Here is a 20,032-nt window from a genome sequence, read left to right as displayed (position 1 = left end):
AAAAACTTTTTGTTTTCGAGATGATAGTTTCCGGATTCAACCATATTAATGACCTAAGGCTCGTATTTCTGTGTGTTATTATGTTATAATTAAGTCTATGATTTGATAGAGCAGTCTGACTGAGCGATGGTAGGCAGCAGCAGGCTCGTAAGCGTTCATTCAAACAGAACTTTCATGTGTTTGCCAGCAGGCCTTAGCAATGCATTGCGCTGTTTATGACTTCAAGCCTGTCAACTCCCAAGATTAGGCTGGTGTAACCGATGTGAAATGGCTAGCTAGTTAGCCGGGTGCGCACTAATAGCGTTTCAAATGTCACCCACTCTGAGACTTGGAGTAATTTTTCCCCTTGCTCTACATGGGTAACGCTGCTTCGAGGGTGGCTGTTGTCGATGTGTTCCTGGTTTGAGCCCAGGTAGGAGCGAGGAGAGGGACGGAAGCTATACTGTTACACTGGCAATACTAAAGTGCCTATAAGAACATCCAATAGTCAAAGGTATATGGAATACAAATCGTATAGAGAGAAATAGTCCTATAATTTCTATAATAACTACAACCTAAAACGTCTTACCTGGGAATATTGAAGACTCATGTTAAAAGGAACCACCAGCTTTCATATGTTCTCATGTTCTGAGCAAGGAACTTAAACGTTAGCTTTCTTACATGGCACATATTGCACTTTTACTTTCTTCTCCAAAACTTTGTTTTTGCATTATTTAAACCAAATTGAACATGTTTCATTATATATTTGAGGCTAAATTGATTTTATTGATGTATTATATTAAGTTAAAATAAGTGTTCATTCAGTATTGTTGTAATTGTCATTATTACAAATAAATAAACAAAGAAAATTGTCAGATTAATCGGCATCGGCTTTTTTGGCCCTCCAATAATCGGCATCGGTATTGGCGTTGAAAAAGCATAATCGGTCGACCTCTACCTCACACCCTGACAAGACGAGTTGTGCACCAGGTGGCGCCTGTAGAGGGAGGGGTACTGTCACATCTGCTCCTGCCACACCCCCTAGTGGTCATCTGGTGTCTGCTTTACCTGCAGCCATTCTCTCTCTCTCGACGTTGAGACTGATGTTTTGTGGGTACTATTTAATGAAGCTGCCAGTTGAGGACTTGTGAGGTGTCTGTTTCTCAAACTAGACACTCTAATGTATTTGTCCTCTTGCTCAGTTGTGCACCGGGGCCTCCCACTCCTCCTTCTATTCTGGATAAAGCCAGTTTGCACTGTTATGTGAAGGGAGTAGTACACAGCGTTGTACGAGATCTTCAGTTTCTTGGCCATTTTGAGCCTGTAATGGAACCCACAAATGCTGATGCTCCAGATACTCAACTAGTCTAAAGAAAGCCAGTTTTATTGCTTCTTTAATCAGAACAACAGTTTTCAGCTGTGGTAACATAATTGCAAAAGGGTTTTCTAATGATCAATTAAAATGAATTAGCTAACACAACATGCCATTGGAACACAGGAGTGATGGTTACTGATAATGGGCCTCTGTACGCCTATGTAGATATTCCATAAATTATCAGCCGTTTCCAGCTACAATAGTCATACATTGTATTTCTGATCAATTTGATGTTATTTTAATTGACAAAAAATGTGCTTTTCTTTCGAAAACAAGGACATTTCTAAATGACCCCAAACTTTTGAACTGTAATGTATGTATGTTTGTGTGTGTATGTATGTATATGTGTGTGTATGTAAATATATATATATATACACAGTATATAAATATATATATTGTTCTTATATTTGTTTTACTTTCATCCCCGGTAAGTACCTGCATTAATTAGGCCCTGTATGTGGCCAAAAACTGGCCAATGGGAAGCATTTTGTTTTGTTGTATTTCAAGCAAATAGTAAACCAATATTAACCATGTTGAGCTTAGACCTAATTCAAGACAAGGATCAACATGAATTGTATTATATTACCCTTATCTCTTCTCATTCTTTGGGTATGTCGCAGATGGAATTTGTGATTTGAAACCATAAAATCTGTGGAATTACCTCCAATGAAACGAAATACAGCAACAATTGAGGAAATATGAAGACAACCCTTTAAAGGTTTTATTATGAACACTTTGTAACGCCCTGGCCATAGAGAGGGTTTTTTTGTTCTTTATTTTGGTTAGGCCAGGGTGTTACATTGGGTGGGCGTTCTATGTTCTTTTTCTATGTTTTTGTATTTCTTTGTTTTGGGCCGTGTGTGGCTCCCAATCAGGCACAGCTGAAGTTCGGTGTGGTTGATTGGGAGTCACACATAAGTGCATGTTTTTCCGTTGGGGTTTTGTGGGTAATTGTTTCTGTCATTTTGTTTCACCTGACAGGACTGTTTGGCTGTCGGTTTTTCTTGTTTTGTTTGTAGAGTGTTCTTCCTTAATTAAATATGATGAACACTAACTCCGCTGCGTTTTGGTCCACTCTCTCTCACGACAGTCGTTACAGAATTACCCACCATACCAGGACCAAGCAGCGGAGGATATCTGGCGAGGACCGGGGAACACGGCTGGTAAGGGAACCCGAGAGGCAGCCCCAATACATTTTTGGGGGGGGCACAAGGGCAGTTTGGCGGGGTGAGGATGGAGCCCCAGGCCAGCTCCCCGCACTAGCCCTGAGGTGCGTCAGCCCAGTCTGACTCGGCCTGTTCCCGTTCCCCGCACTAGCCCTAAGGTGCGTGTGCCCAGACTGGCAATCCTGTACCAGCCCCACGCATCAGGCATCTAGTGCGTCAACCCAGCCTTGCCAGTCCGGAGCCGCCAGAGCCCCCCGCCAGTCAGGAGCCGCCAGAGCCACCCGCCAGTCGGGAGCCGCCAGAGCCGCCAGCCAGTCGGGAGCCGCCAGAGCCGCCCGCCAGTCGGGAGCCGCCATAGCCGCCCCCCAGTCGGGAGCCGCCAGAGCCGCCCGCCAGTTGGGAGCCGCTAGATCCGCCCGCCAGTCAGAAGCCGCCAGATCCGCCCGCCAGTCGGGAGCCACCAGAGCGGCCCGCCGGTCCGGATCTGCCAGAGTGGCCCGCCGTGCCGGATCTGCCAGAGTGGCCTGCCAGCCGGGCGCTGCCATCGCCGCCCGCCAGCCGGGCGCAGCCAGGGTCGTCAGCCAGCCGGGCGCAGTCATCGGCGCCCACCAGCCGGGCGCAGCCATCGCCGCCCGCCAGCCGGGTGCAGCAAGGGACACCCGCCAGCCGGGCGCAGCCAGGGTCGTCCGCCAGCCGGGCGCAACCAGGGTCGCCCGCCAGCCGGGCGAAGTCAGGGTCGCCCACCAGGCCTTCGGCACGGCCAGGTGCGCCACCTAAGAGGGCTACGCCAAGGGTGGGGCAGAGGCCACGTCCCGCACCTGAGCCGCCGCCGTAAGAAGGCCCACCCAGACCCTCCCCTTCAGTGTCAGGTTTTGCGGCCGGAGTCCGCACCTTGGGGGGGGGGGGGTACTGTAACGCCCTGGCCATAGAGAGGGGTTTTTTGTTCTTTGTTTTGGTTAGGCCAGGTTGTTACATTGGGTGGGCGTTCTATGTTCTTTTTCTATGTTTTTGTATTTCTTTGTTTTGGGCCGTGTGTGGCTCCCAATCAGGCACAGCTGAAGTTCGTTGTGGTTGATCGGGAGTCACACATAAGTGCATGTTTTTCCGTTGGGGTTTTGTGGGTAATTGTTTCTGTCATTGTGTTTCACCTGACAGGACTGTTTGGCTGTCGGTTTTTCTTGTTTTGTTTGTAGTGTTCTTCCTTAATTAAATATGATGAACACTAACGCTGCGTTTTGGTCCACTCTCTCTCACGACAGTCGTTACACACTTCTTCAGAGATTCCCTCTTGTCCTGCCCTACCAAAAATGTACATGTTAAAATCACAGTAATACAATAATTACACAATAACACATTTTATTGTAACACTTAAAACATGCATTCCACTGGTCTGTGCGTTCACATCTAGTTTGAAGTACATTTTTAGTTCCTAAATACATGTAAAATGTGACATGACATTTGTTTATTTTATGAATGTGGTCCTGGAAAGCAATGGGGGTGAGGGGATATTTCATATTTACATTGGAATGGTGGAGAGTAACGGTGTGTGTTGTGCTCATAGAAATCCAATAATAAGAATTTATTTCTCAGAGCACAGCACACACTCTCCCTCTCCATTCAAATGGGAAAAATACATTATTGAAATAGAATCTATTCTAATCATTGTATTTCTATGGTTGTGCTTCTCATCAGGGACAAAGCTACAGTGGAGCAGTGCCATCACTCTGACTATCTTCATCTGGCTGTTCACCGCCTTCTGGTCCGCCATGCCCCTCATCGGCTGGGGAGAGTATGACTACGAACCCCTCAGAACCTGCTGTACTCTGGACTACAGCAAAGGAGACAGGTAACGAACACACCCACATACCTGCACACGCACATGGACTACAGCAAGGGAGACAGATAACACACACACATCTTCACAAATGGCAAAAAGACAGATTGATGGGCAGACAGACATACGCGCGTACACACACACAAATACACAAAAACATGGCCTACAACAAGGGAGACAGGTCATACACACATACAAATCAGAAATACATTACTGTTCAAAAGTTTGGGGTCACTTAGAAATGTCCTTGTTTTTGAAAGAAAAACACATTTTCTGTCCATTAAAATAACATCAAATTGATCAGAAATACAGTGTATTTATCGTTAATGTTGTAAATGACAATTGTAGCTGGAAACGGCAGATTCTTTTTATGGAATATCTACATAGGCACGCCCTCCAGCAGGTATATCTCACTGGTCACCCCCAAAGCTAATTCTTCCTTTGGCCGCCTCTCCTTCCAGTTCTCTGCTGCCAATGACTGGAACGAACTACAAAAATCTCTGAAGCTGGAGACTCTTACCTCCCTCACTAGCTTTAACTTCTTGGGGCTATGTGGGACGTTAGCGTGCCCCCCGTGGCGCACCCTATCAACAGCAGGTGCATTTCAAGAGCGGCAAATTTGAAACCAAATAAATGTCAAAATTCAAATTTCTCAAACATACAACTAACTTACAGCCTTTGAAAGATAAACATCTCCTTAATCTAACCACGTTTTCCGATTTCAAAAAGGTTTTACGGGGAAAGCATAAAGTTAGGTTATGTTAGGAGAGTACATTGACAATAGCTGTGTGTAGTGTATTGTCGATTCAAAGACAGGCGTCACCAAAACCATAAAATCAGCTAAAATTATGCACTAACCTTTTACAATCTCCATCAGATGACACTCCTAGGACATTATGTTAGACAATGCATGCATTTTTAGTTCTATCAAGTTCATATTTATATCTAAAAACAGCGTTTTACTATGGCGTTGATGTTCAGGAAATCGTTTCCCTCCAATACCGGCAGTCAAGTCATGACAACAAAATAATTAATTAATATTAGAAAACATTGGTAAAATATTATATTGTCATTCAAAGAATTATAGATTTACATCTCTTGAACGCAATGGACTTGCCAGATTTAAAATTAACCTTACTGGGAAATCACACTTTGCAATAATCTGAGCACTGCGCCCAGAAAAATACGCATTGCGATACAGACTAACCGCCATGTTGGAGAGATCTAAAATCGAAAATACTATGTAAATAATCCATTACCTTTGATTCTCTTCATCAGATGTCACTTCCAAAGAATCCCAGGTCCATAACGAATGTAGTTTTGTTCAAAAAAGCTCATCATTTATGTCCAAAAACCTCTGTGTTGTAGCACATGATCTAAGCCAGCCGGACTTCACTTCACATCACGAACGGAAAAAATATATTTACGTTCGTTCAAACATGTCAAACGTTGTATCGCATAAATCATTAGGGCCTTTTTTAACCAGAACATGAATAAAATTCAAGGCGGACCATTGGGTTCTCTTTTAAAACGTTTCGGAATGAGAGTACCCACCATCAAATCGCGCGCCAGGTGTCTAATGGGCCATCGCCGTTCCAAAGCTCTTCTTCAGTCAGATCTCACTGTAGAAGACTCAAAACACTTTGTAAAGGCTGGGGACATCTTGTGGAAGCAATAGGAAGTGCCAAAACATTCCTCACCCCCTTTGTTTTTCAATGGTATAGGCTTAAAGTCAATTCAACACATCAGGTATCCACTTCCTGTCAGAATCTGTCTCAGGGTTTTGCCTGCCAAATGAGTTCTGTTATACTCACAGACACCATTCAAACAGTTTTAGAAACTTTAGGGTGTTTTCTATCCAAACCTGAACAATAATATGCATATTCTAGCTTCTGAGTTGGTGTAATAGGCAGTTAAAAATGGGCACATATTTTTTCAAAAAATTCTCAATACTGCCCCCTATACCCTAACAGGTTAAGCAGCAGCTGTCTGTAATGCCCTGGCCATAGAGAGGGGTTTTTGTTCTCTATTTTGGTTAGGCCAGGGTGTTACATGGGTGGGCGTTCTATGTTTATTTTTCTATGTTGGTTTGTTTCTTTGGTTGGCCGTGTGTGGCTCCCAATCAGGAACAGCTGTAGTTCGTTGTTGCTGATTGGGAGTCATACATAGGCAGCCTGTTTTTCCTTTGGGGTTTGTGGGTGATTGTTTTCTGTTGAGAGTTTTTCCTGACAGGACTGTTTTGCTGTCGTCTTTGGTTTATTTTTGTAAAGTGTTCTTTTTTCTATTACATTTCTAAGATGAACACACATCCTCCGCTGCACCTTGGTCTCATTATGACGACGGCCATTACAGAATCACCCACCAAGAAACAGACCAAGCAGCGGAGGAAGGAGAAGCACCAGGAGAGGGGCAGTATGGACTCGTGGAGATGAGAGGAATTACTGGACGGTAAAGGACCATGGGCTCAAGCTGGGGAGTATCGCCGCCCGCAGGGGGAGATCGAGGCAGCGATAGCTGAGAGGCGCTGGTATGAGGCCAGGGAGCGTAACAGGCACGAGAGGCAGCCCCAAACATTTTTTTGGGGGGGGGCACACGGGGAGTGTGGCAGAGTCAGGTTGGAGACCTGAGCCAACTCCCCGTGCTTACAGGAGGCAGCGCAGTACTGGTCAGGCACTGTGTTATGCGGTAACTGGCATGGTGTCCCCAGTATGCGTTGATAGCCCGGAGCGCTACATGCCAGACCCCCGCAAGTGCCATGCGAGAGTGGGCATCGAGCCAGGTCGGAGTGTTCCAGCTCAGCGCATCTGGTCTCCGGTGCGCTGACTCGGTCCAGGCTATCATGCACCGGCGCTGCGCACTGTGTCTTAGGGGCACTGGGAGGGCTCAGTTCGGCCTAAGCCTGCGCTCAGCCCGTGCCGGGCAAAAGTGGGCATTCAGCCTGGAGTTTGGGTGGCAAGCCTACGCACCAGAACTCCAGTGCTCCCCCACAGCCCGGTTTATCCTGTGCCTCCTCCTTGGACCAGGCCTCCAGTGGGTCGCTCCAGCCTGGTTTATCCTGTGCCTCCTCCCAGGACCAGGCCTCCAGTGGGTCTCCCCATCCTGGTACATCCTATGCCTCCTCCCAGGACCAGGCCTCCTGCATGTCTCCCCAGCCTGGTGAATCCTGGGCCAGAGCCGCCAGAGCTGCCCGCCAGTCCGGAGCCGCCGGAGCAGCCCGCCAGTCTGGAGCCGCCCGTCTGTCCGGAGCCGCCGTAGCCGCCCGCCTGTCCGGAGCCGCCCGCCTGTCCGGAGCCGCCGGAGCCGCCCGCCTGCAGGAAGCAGCCGGGGTCGCCCGCCCGCCGGGCGCATCTTAATATTTTATTTTTATTTGCCAGTCTGAGATATGGCTTTATCTTTCCAACTCTGCCTAGAAGGCCAGCATCCCGGAGTCTCCTCTTCACTGTTGACGTTGAGACTGGTGTTTTGCGGGTACTATTTAATGAAGCTGCCAGTTGAGGACTTGTGAGGTGTCTGTTTCTCAAACTAGACACTCTAATGTACTTGTCCTCTTTCTCAGTTGTGCACCGGGGCCTCCCATTCCTCTTTCTATTCTGGTTAGAGCCAGTTTGCACTGTTCTGTGAAGGGAGTAGTACACAGCATTGTACGAGATCTTCAGTGTCTTGGCAATTTCTCTCATTGGAATAGCCTTCATTTCTCAGAACAAGAATAGACTGACGAATTTCAGAAGAAAGTTCTTTGTTTCTGGTCATTTTGAGCCTGTAATTGAACCCACAAATGCTGATGCTCCAGATACTCAACTAGTCTAAAGAAGGCCAGATTTATTGGTTCTTGAATCAGGACAACAGTTTTCAGCTGTGCTAACAGAATTGCAAAAGGGTTTTCTAATGATCAATTAGCCTTTTAAAATGATAAACTTGGATTAGCTAACACAACGTGCCATTGGAACACAGGAGTGATGGATGCTGACATTGGGCCTCTGTACACCTATGTAGATATTCCATTAAAAATCTGCTGTTTCCAGCTACAATAGTCAATTAAAACATTAACAATGTCTACACTGTATTTCTGATCAATTTGATGTTATTTTACTGCACAAAAAATGTATTTTTCTTTCGAAAACAAGGACATTTCTAAGTGACCCCAAACTTTTGAACGGTTGTGTACATCATTGCCAAAACCTTCAGCCCTACCATGTCTATCAACCTTAGTACAGTACATGGTTTTCAGAGTATTGTTTCTTTCTGTAGTGTAAAACATCCATATTGGCTCCCCAGATACACTTGTTTCATAACATCCTCTGTTCTCTCTTCTCCTAAACAGGAACTATGTGTCCTACCTCATCCCCATGGCCATTTTCAACATGGCCGTACAGACCTTTGTTGTCATTACCTCCTACAAGTCCATCGGCCAGAAATTCAAGAAGACCGGAAACCCCAGGGTAAGAAGTGTTAACTCGAAATAACACAACGACAAGGTTCCAGTTTAACAACGTTTACTAAACCGTATTAGCACACTACATGGTTGCCATTGCACTCAGGCCAGGTTCATCAACAACGAGACTGCTGCGCAGGCCCACTAATAACAGAGTGACAGCCTGTAATAACAGAAATATAGGGAAACTTAAAACTTAAGAATTATAGATACAGAACTCCTCTATGCACTCGATATGTCCGATTTTAAAATAGCTTTTCGGTGAAAGCACATTTTACAATATTCTCAGTAGATAGCCCGGCATCACAGGGCTAGCTATTTAGACACCCACCAAGTTTAGCACTCACCAAAATCAGATTTACTATTAGAAAAGTTTCATTACCTTTGATGTTCTTTGTCAGAATGCACTCCCAGGACTTCTACTTCAATAACAAATGTAGGTTTGGTCCAAAATAATCCATAGTTATGTTCCATCAGCGACGTTTTGTTCGTGCGTTCTAGACACTATCCCAATGGTAAATAAGGGTCGTGCGCATGGCACATTTCGTGACAAAAGATTTCTAAATATTTCATTACCGTACTTCGAAGCATGTCAACCGCTGTTTAAAATCAATTTTTATGCCATTTTTCTCGTAAAAAAGCGATAATATTCCGACCGGGAATCTGCAATTAGGTAAACAGCCGAAAGAAAATACATCACGGGGTCGACTCGGGCACGCGCCTAAGCCTTTTGTCTGCTGATAGACCACTTAGCAAAAGCGCTCGTGTGTTTCAGCCAGGGCTTTGAATTACGTCATTCAGCTTTTTCCCGGGCTCTGAGGGCCCATGGAAGCCGTAGGAAGTGTCACGTAACAGCAGAGATCCTTTGTAATGGATAGAGAGAATCAACAAGGGGAAGAAATGGTCAGACAGGGTACTTCCTGAACAGAATCTTCTCATGTTTTGGCCTGCCAAATGAGTTCTGTTATACTCACAGACACCATTCAAACAGTTTTAGAAACTTTGGAGGGTTTTCTATCCAAAGCTAATAATTATATGCATATTCTAGTTTCTGGGCAGGGGTAATAATCAGATTAAATCGGGTACGTTTTTTATCCAGCCGTGAAAATACTGCTCCCTATCCATAACAGGTTAATATAGCTTACACTATCACAAATCCATTATTTAATTTAGACAGATCTAAAGAAACATGATATGAAGAAAATGTTGTCTATTTCAGAAGAACAGAATAGCAAACTGCTGTCCTTATGTTAGGTCCTGATTTTTTTGAACTTTTTTTATTTCACCTTTATTTAACCAGGTAGGCAAGTTGAGAACAAGTTCTCATTTACAATTGCGACCTTGCCAAGATAAAGCAAAGCAGTTTGACACATACAACAACACAGAGTTACACATGGAGTAAAACAAACATACAGTCAATAAAACAGTAGGAAAATAAGTCTATATACAATATGAGCAAATGAGGTGAGATAAGGGAGGTAAAGGCAAAAAAAGGCCATGGTTGGGAAGTCCATACAATATAGCAAGTAAAACACTTGAATGGTAGATTTGCAGTGGAAGAAAGTGCAAAGTAGAAATAAAAATAATGGGGTGCAAAGGAGCAAAATAAATAAATACAGTAGGGGAAGAGGTAGTTGTTTGGGATAAATTATAGATGGGCTATGTACAGGTGCAGTGATCTGTGAACTGCTCTGACAGCTGGTGCTTAAAGCTAGTGAGGGAGATAAGTGTTTCCAGTTTCAGAGATTTTTGTAGTTCGTTCCAGTCATTGGCAGCAGAGAACTGGAAGGAGAGGCGGCCGAAGGAGGAATTGGCTTTGGGGGTGTCCAGTGAAATATACCTGCTGGAGCGCGTGCTACAGGTGGGTGCTGCTATGGTGACCAGCGAGCTGAGATAAGGGGGGACTTTACCTAGCAGGGTCTTGTAGATGACCTGGAGCCAGTGGGTTTGGCGACGAGTATGAAGCGAGGGCCAGCCAACGAGAGAGTACAGGTCGCAGTGGTGGGTAGCATATGGGGCTTTGGTGACAAAACGGATGGCACTGTGATAGACTGCATCCAAGAGGCTATTTTGTAAATGACATCGCCGAAGTCGAGGATCGGTAGGATGGTCAGTTTTACGAGGGTATGTTTGGCAGCATAAGTGAAGGATGCTTTGTTGTGAAATAGGAAGCCAATTCTAGATTTAACTTTGGATTGGAGATGTTTGATGTGAGTCTGGAAGGAGAGTTTACAGTCTAACCAGACAGCTAGGTATTTGTGGTTGTCCACATATTCTAATTCAGAACCGTCCATAGTAGTGATGCTGGACGGACAGGCAGGTGCAGGTAGCGATCGGTTGAAGAGCATGCATTTAGTTTTACTTGTATTTAAAAGCAGTTGGAGGCCACGGAAGGAGAGTTGTATGGCATTGAAGCTCGTCTGGTGGTCTTCCTAAGCCAGGATTCAGACATGGCTAGGACATCCGGGTTGGCAGAGTGTGCTAAAGCAGTGAATAAAACAAACTTAGGGAGAAGGCTTCTAATGTTAACATGCATGAAACCAAGGCTATTACGGTTACATAAGTCATCAAAAGAGAGCGCCTGGGGAATAGGAGTGGAGCTAGGCACTGCAGGGCCTGGATTCACCTCTACATCGCCAGAGGAGTTGGATAAGGGTACGGCTAAAAGCTATGAGAATTGGTCGTCTAGGACGTCCGTAACAGAGAGTAAAAGGAGCAGGTTTCTTGGGGCGATAAAATAGCTTCAAGGTATAATGTACAGACAAAGGTATGGTAGGATGTGAATACAGTGGAGGTAAACCTAGGCATTGAGTGATGATGAGAGAGATATTGTCTCTAGAAACATCATTGAATCCAGGTGATGTCATCGCATGTGTGGGTGGTGGAACTGAGAGGTTGGATAAGGTATAATGAGCAGGGCTAGAGGCTCTACAGTGAAATAAGCCAATAAACACTAACCAAAACAGCAATGGACAAGGCATATTGACATGGAGGAGAGGCATGTTTAGCCGAGTCATCATAAGGGTCCAGTGAGTAGTGCGGTTGGTTGGGGTCACGGCGATTCAGACAGCTAGCTGGTCCATGGGTAGCAAGCTGGCAGAAGATGGTCTGTTTTTAGCCACCTCGTGCATTTCCGTCGGTAGATTAGTGGGGTTCCGTGTGGTAGAGGGGACCAAAATAGTTATAGTGGCCCAAGAAAATTGTCCGATAGACCTATTCAGATAGCAGCCGATAAGACAGCTTACATTTTAGTCATTTAGCAGACGCTCTTATCCAGAGCGACTTGCAGTAGTGAATGCATACATTTCATACAATTTCATACATATCATACTTTTTTTTTTCTGTGCTGGCCCCCCGTGGGAATCTAACCCACAACCCTGGTGTTGTAAACACCATGCTCTACCAACTGAGCTACAGGGAAGGCTATAACGTCGGTAGTCCAGTCGTGAAGGCCCGGTGGGGCTCGGCATCGGCAGTAAAACGGGTCCGGATAGGTGATTGTAGCCCAGGAGTGGCTGATGGAACTCTTCAGCTGGCTAGCTCCGGAATAATTGATGTTTGCTCCGGGACCGACATTAGCCAATAGTCACTTGGATAGCAGCTAGCTTAGCTGCAAGATCCAGGTGTAAATGTGGGATGCGATAGATCCCAGATGAATATAACCACTCGCATCAAAAAACCTTTTAAAAGCAATGAGGCTGATGCAACAGATCAGAACTTAAAATGTTGATAAACTCTTAGGCTATTTCTTCACATTATAAGTGCAGCAATACAGACACGGCAGTAGGCTATAAGCGCGAATGTTCCAAAATGCAATAAATTAGTAGGAAAACACCATTCTCGAGGTTGACCGCAAATGCGATTATGCATGCAATGCTTTATTATAAAGGTCATTTTATGGTGAAAATTATCTCCCCCAACCTTGACACTCACACACTGCCTATGTATGCCAGTTAGACTCTACACCGGTTGTAAAGCGGATTAATGTGCTTGTAAGAAATTTGGCCACTTTATTTATGATACAAACATAAATATATTGGCCTCTATGGGCTAGGATACTCCTGTGTGACTACAATTTGAAAAAGTAGAGAAAAATAGGCATGCACTGTTTCTTGCCATCAAATCAAACTTTATTTGTCACATGCGCCGAATACAACAAGTGTAGACTTTACTGTGAAATGCTTACTTACAAGCCCTTAACCCAACAGTACAGTTCAAGAAGAGTTAAGAAAATATTTACCAAGTAGACTAAAATAAAAAGCGATAATAAACAGTAACACAATAAGAATAACGAGGCTATATACAGGGGACACCGGTACTGAGTCAGTGTGCAGGGGTACAGGTTAGTTGAGGTAATTTGTACATGTAGGTGGGTATGAAGTGACTATGCATAGATAATAAACAGCAAGTAGCAGCAGTGTACAAAAGGGAGGGGGGGTCAATGTAATTTGCCCAGTGGTGATTTTAGTAATTGTATAGCAGCCTTATGGCTTGGGGGTAGAAGCTGTTGAGGAGCGTTTTGGTCCTAGACTTGGCACTCCGGTAACGCTTGCCGTGTGGTAGCAGAGAAACACCACCTGGTGTATGGGTCCTGGATGGCAGGAAGCTTGGCCCCAGTGATGTACTGGGCCGTACGCACTACCCTCTGTAGCGCCTTATGGTCAGATGCTGAGCAGTTGCCATACCAGGCGGTGATGCAACCGGTCAGGATGCTTTCGATGGTGCTGTAGAATCTTTTGAGGATCTGGGGACCCATGCCAAATCTTTTCAGTCTCCTGAGGGGGAAAAGGTTTTGTCATGCCCTCTTCACAACTGTCTTGGTATGTTTGGACCATGATAGTCCGTTGGTGATGTGGACACCAAGGAACTTGAAACACTCAACCTGCTCCACTCCAGCCCCGTTGATGTTAATGGGGGACTGTTCGGCCCGCCTTTTCCTGTAGTCCACCATCAGCTCCTTTGTCTTGCTCACATTGAGGGAGAGGTTGTTGTCCTGGCACCACACTGGCAGTTTTCTGACCTCCTCCCTATAGGCCGTCTCATCGTTGTCGGTGATCAGGCCTACCACTGTTGTCGTCACCAAACCTAATGATGGTGTTGGAGTCGTGTTTGGCCACGCAGTCGTGGGTGAACAGGGAATACAGGAGGGACCTAAGTACACACCCCTGTGGGGCCCCAGTGTTAAGCATCAGCGTGGCAGACGTGTTGTTGCCTACTCTTACCACCTGGGGGCGGCCCCTCAGGAAGTCCAGGATCCAGTTGCAGAGGGAGGTGTTTAGTACCAGAGTCTTTAGCTTAGTGGGCACTATGGTGTTGAATGCTGAGCTGTAGTCAATGAACAACATTCTCACCTTTTGTCCAGGTGAGAGAGGGCAGCTTGGAGTGTGCTTGAGATTGCGTCATCTGTGGATCTGTTGGGGCGGTATGCGAATTGGAGTGGGTCTAGGGTGTCCGGGAGGATGCTGTTGATGTGAGCCATGACCAGCCTTTCAGTGCACTTCATGGCTACCGACGTGAGTGCCACGGGGCGGGAATCATTGAGGCAGGTTACCTTCCTTGGGCACAGGGACTATGGTGGTCTGCTTGAAACATGTAGGTATTATAGACTTGGTCAGGGAGAGGTTGAAAATGTCAGTGAAGACACTTGACAGTGTACACGATGGGTATCATTCAGTGATAATACATCATTCACAAGTGAATGACATGTTGTCTATGCCCTTAAATAGCGAATGGAGGACGCTTTTTCCATGATTCATTTTCATGCCAGCCAGGTAGGCTATACTCCTGTTGTAAAGTGAAGCAATGTGCTTAATATTAGCAAAGTTGAGGAATAAATATAGTAGGGCTAGATTATAGAAACCTGATGGGATCCTCCTCCTCTTTAATAAAGGCCATCAAAACTCTGAGTGAGAAAACAATGTCATAGCCTATAGAAATGTTGCGCAACATGAGCTCATGGGCTCTCATGAAGTGTTTAATTTGATTTTCGATTGCATTGGCATTGATGTCAGAGGGATTAGAGGGACAATAGAGTGCTGAGTACCAGGAGGTTAGCAAGTTTGGTAGGCTGCTAATGACCATCAGCAACATCAGAGCTTGACTAAACGATCACGTGGAATTTGACTGCGGTCATGAATCACGACTGCCCGGTGACCATAACATCCCTAGGTCCCACGAGACTGGAGGGACTGAATCAGGTTGCCTCTCCCTCTATATGTTACATAAGCCAATTACTCATGGTGGTGTAGCTAGGACTTACACTGTGCTAGCCGGAGCACAACGACGTCTATGCTGCAGGAAACAAAGCTCGTCTCACTAAGGCAGTACTGTTACTGTTATGTAACCTTCAAATAGCATCACACACACAGACATTCTCGCGCTCTCGCTCTCTCAGATAAGCTTTATTAGCATGAATGATAAAGCCACATCAACAATAACAGTAAAAAAATAAATAACAGTAATACTGATTACAGAAAGGGGAAAACATATATGTTCTCTCTTTGTCTCTCTCTGTCTCACGCTCTCTTGCTCTCTCTCATACATACACACACACACACAAGGCCACACTTTCAAAGAGTGTCCAATAACTCAAATGCACAAATCACGCCATTATTACTTTGGAAACACAAAACACAGAAAGCAACGCCCCCTCTCCTCTCAGATGCCCCAGTGTTGGGTTTCTGCTAGGAAGGTCTACAACACTGTAAACAACCACGTCATTAACATTCCTGTATGGATACAAAGGTTGTATACATGGTAAGTGGCATTGCAGTCTTTGCATCATTTGTACTCAAAAAGAACACATACCCTAAGTATAGTGTAGTATAAGTATGAAACATGGGATTACTCTGAATGGTCAGTGAACAACGTTTTACTGTGTACGTGTTTTGGTGCATTATGTCTTTGTTTACAAGCAGAACTCTGAGTTGAGTTGATTATGAAATGATGGTAAGCCAGATATTGTGTTTTTATCCCAGCCGTTATCCCAGGCTTATGACCAGGCCGTCACATGCATGTAAGCCCCATGACCCGAGACATTTTTTTGCTCTTTCTTCCAATATTCATTGTCGAACAGTAACAATCCTTTCTCTCTCCCTCCCTCTCCTCTTTTCTTTCACCCCTTTCCTCTCCTTCTACTTCCCCTTACACTGTTCTCCCTCTCCTCTCTCTCTCTCTAATTAATTCAAATGGCTTTATTTGAATGGAGAGTGTAACCACATACATTACCAAAGCAAACATAGAGGAACCTATTAAATCAATGGTGATGGAAATAAGTAATAACACTGCCCTCTCTCTACAGTTCAACACTGCCACTCCCCTGAAGACATTTTTGTTTTGCTGGGGACCCTATGGAGTCCTGGCCTTTTACGCTGCTGTTGAGAATGCCAACCTGGTCTCTCCCAAGATAAGGATGGTGAGGACAATACACACGTGCGCGCACACACACACACATGTGCACACACAAATGCTTGCACACACACACAAACATCTAATCTAACAGTGGACCACATATAGATTTCTCAAGGTCATATTACTTTGTGTATGCCAAAAGTCTTTTAAACCATTTACCAAATACACAAACACCCTAAAGCAAATACAATACTGTGGGTTTCTGTGTAATATAGTAGCCATTAATTGCACTGCTTGATGATCTAACTAATGGTACTTTGGTCCCCAAAGGGGCCATTACACTACTTGTGTAGTGCAATGGCCCATGCAGGAATCAAGCTCACAACTCTGGTGTGCCAAATATCATACTCCAACCGAGTCAATCAAGCCCTCTATATGTATCTATATTTTATCAAACTTGCTGTAAAGTACTTTGACACAAATATGTACCACCTTTTTGAACTTGCCAGTACTGAGACATTGACATTGCTCTGTTTGGCTTTGTGTTTGTAGCTGGCTCCTATTCTGGCAAAGACCTCTCCCACCTTCAACGTTTTCCTGTATGCCCTGGGCAATGAGAACTACAGAGGAGGCATCTGGCAGTTCCTTACTGGGGAAAAGATTGAAGTGCATCAAATTGACAACAAGTCCAAATAAACTAAGCATGCGACAATCACATACACATTTTTTTCATTTATTTAACCAGGCAAGTCAGTTAAGAACAAATTCTTATTTACAATGACAGCCTAGGAACAGTGGGTTAAACTGCCTTGTTCAGGGGTAGAACAACAGATTTTTACCTTGTCAGCTCGGGGAGTTGATCTAGCAACATTTCGGTTACTGGCCCAATGCTCTAACCACTAGGCTACCTGCCGCCCCAAACAATCTGTCCTTGTGGTTTTCTAACAGGTACGAACGTAGTCGTGGATTCATTCATGTCAATAGACCTGGACTTCACCTTATTGTATTTGTGTGTGTGTGTGTGACATTTTAGTCAGGGGTTAACGTGGAGTGATGTTGTGGTGTTTGTTGTGACATTGGGATGTATTTTATGTTCACATTGTCATGCCCTGATCTGTTTCACCTGTCCTTGTGATTGTCTCCACCCCCTCCAGGTGTCGCTTATTTTCCCCAGTGTATTTATCCCTTTGTTTCCTGTTTCTCTGTGCCAGTTCATCTTGTATGTTTGTCAAGTCAAACAGCGTGTTTTTCCCGTTCTCCTTTTCCTATTCTCTTTTTGATAGTCTTCCCAGTTTTGAACCCTGCCTGACTGGACTACTTTCCCGCCTTCCTGATCCTCCTGCCTGCCCTGACCTTGATTCTGCCTGCCCTTCGGTGCTTTTTGAACTCTGAACTGGTTTTGACCCTTTTGCCTGTCCATGACCATTCTCTTGCCTTACCCTATTGGATTATTAAATATTGTAAGACTCCAACCATCTGCCTCCTGTGTCTGCATCTGGGTCTCGCCTTGTGTCATGATACACACTCTAGTTTAGGATGGACTGTTTGCAGTAGATACATCATGCCCATGGCTCCTACGTTGTTCAATGTTGTGAAAATGTTAAGCTTTAAATGATAAGCAGTTGTTACAGTTATTACATTTCAAGCCTGTTGTTGACTTGGGCAAAAAATATATTATTCGAAATTAGATATTAATATTTTATATTATTATATAAATTATTAATTCCTGTCCAGCTAAAATAACCTACAACATATTTAATCTCCATGGACTAAAATAGATAATTTGGTAACACTTTACGTAAGTCTGCAGGTATAATGATTAATTCCCGTCCAGCTTAAATAGCCTAGAACATATTTCCTCTCCATGGAATAAATAGATCATTTTGTAACACTTTACTTTAGTCTGCTGCTTGTTATGTGCATGTACAAGCCTTTATGATGTCTTATTATAATACATTATGTCGCTGTTATTTAGTATTATGATATGGTAATAAGACATAATCAGTGCTTGACTTGGACTGAAATATGTGCCGGTGCTCATTTTGTTTGCCGGCACTGTTTATATTTTGGTGCAGAAACGCCACAATACTTTTGCCCTAATATTCTATAAGAATTGCAGGAACTCTAGCAGTAAAACATTTGAGGTGCCGGTACTTAACTCCAGTGAGCTCCTGCCCAAGCACGGATTATAATGGTTCATACTGTACATGCGTATAACAACTCTTGCTATAACAATACATTATAACCACATCAAAGAGCATCATACTTGCTGGCTTTAGCATAGTGTTATCGATATTTTCATTCATCAAACATGATACTACATTGCATTCCTTTGAAGCTGGATAAGTTAATGTAAAGAGTAGAAATTGCCAGACAGAAATCCCTTATTAGCTCTAGTCCCAATGTAGCTCTATAATGGTCATCCATAGATTGGGCATTCCAATCTTGCTTTGTAGGCTATAACGGGCAAAGGTCCTGGTTGAGCTACCAAGCAGTAAATCAGCAACACTCTGTAATCCTACCAACAATGGTGCTTTTCATGAAAAAAAATTCTACCAGCCACCTTGATATCATAAGAAAAAGTGATTTATTGTACGTGCTCTTCTCACCTCCAGGCTTAGTTTCAAAGCCAGAAATAACATAGAAGTTATTCAGTCTTTGTTTTGTTATCACATCATTCATTTTAGAAAGTAAACTACTAATATAGAAATACAGATTTTAATTGTTGATATGTTATAACTGTTCACACAAGTTATAACTGGTCAGTGAAAGTAAGCAATCACATTGATTATGATGTGCCAAATGTGGCATTAGACAATCACACATGGCATTGATTAAGGTGATGTTACTGAGATGATGTTCCTTGACATTAACTGATTATAATTAAAGAGCAAAAGTTAGTGTTTGGGACCCATTCATTCCACCCAACTCCTAGATTTGTACTGTATGTATGATTCAGGTTACGTGGAGAGTACAGTACAGTAAAGTTTAGCAACCAGCTTCGGTTAATATGTGTTGCCTCTTCAACATTATTACCTCAATACTGTAGTAAAATGGCACAGTAGTTTTCAGTGTTACTTAGGTGTCATTGTGAGATCATGTTGGACAATAGGTCGAAGAAACATATAACAAAACTGATTATCAGATAATCAATATACCGTTACTGATGGTTGATGCTCGGAAAAGTAAGAATGCACACAATACTTTCATGGGAAAGATAAAATAGTATGGGGGATCAGATAGCTACAATAAAGAATAACAATGATGAGGTAATAAGTTGATTGGTGGCCATACACTATGGACCAGTGAGAAATTGACCAGTAGTTAACATAAACATGTTTAGGATCTCCAGACTTTCAAGCATAAAGTGCATTTGGAAAATATTCAGACCCTTCGACTTTTTCCACATTTTGTTAACCTGTTGGGGATAGGGGGCAGTATTTGCACGGCCGGATAAAAAACGTACCCGATTTAATCTGGTTACTACTCCTGCCCAGTAATGAGAATATGCATATAATTGTTTGATTTGGATAGAAAACACCCTAAAGTTTCTAAAACTGTTTGAATGGTGTCTGTGAGTATAACAGAACTCATTTGGCAGGCCAAAACCTGAGAAGATTCCAAACAGGAAGTGCTCTCTCTGACTATTTCTTGGCCTTCTTGATCATCTCTAACCAAAACAGGGGATCTCTGGCATAACGTGACATTTTCTAACGCTCCCATAGGCTCTCAGAAGGCGCCAGAACGATGAATGGTGGCTTTGCAGGCCATGGCTGAAAAACATTAGCACATTTGGATAGTGGTCGATCTGAGGACAATGAGACTGGAGGCGCGTGCACGAGCCGACACCATGTTTACTTTCTCTCTCTTTGAAGAAAACAACGACTCCCGGTCGG

General features: G+C 44.0%; 1 protein-coding gene across 1 annotated transcript in view; it reads left to right on the top strand.

Annotated features, from left to right (window-relative positions):
• Positions 1 to 16,923, top strand: part of LOC115194085 (RPE-retinal G protein-coupled receptor-like) — a 38,955-nt gene extending 22,032 nt beyond the window's left edge. The window contains exons 4-7 of the mRNA XM_029753435.1: positions 4,213 to 4,366; positions 8,676 to 8,793; positions 16,087 to 16,200; positions 16,689 to 16,923. Coding sequence (XP_029609295.1) covers positions 4,213 to 4,366; positions 8,676 to 8,793; positions 16,087 to 16,200; positions 16,689 to 16,832 — 530 coding nt within the window. The 3' untranslated portion in view covers positions 16,833 to 16,923. The remainder of the gene's footprint in view (positions 1 to 4,212; positions 4,367 to 8,675; positions 8,794 to 16,086; positions 16,201 to 16,688) is intronic.
• Positions 16,924 to 20,032: the final 3,109 nt, after the last annotated feature.

Source organism: Salmo trutta, chromosome 5 (assembly GCF_901001165.1).
Source record: "Salmo trutta chromosome 5, fSalTru1.1, whole genome shotgun sequence".
Classification (NCBI taxonomy): domain Eukaryota; kingdom Metazoa; phylum Chordata; class Actinopteri; order Salmoniformes; family Salmonidae; genus Salmo; species Salmo trutta.
The sequence above is the reverse complement of the archived record's forward strand: the minus strand, read 5'-3'. Positions and strand labels throughout refer to the sequence as shown.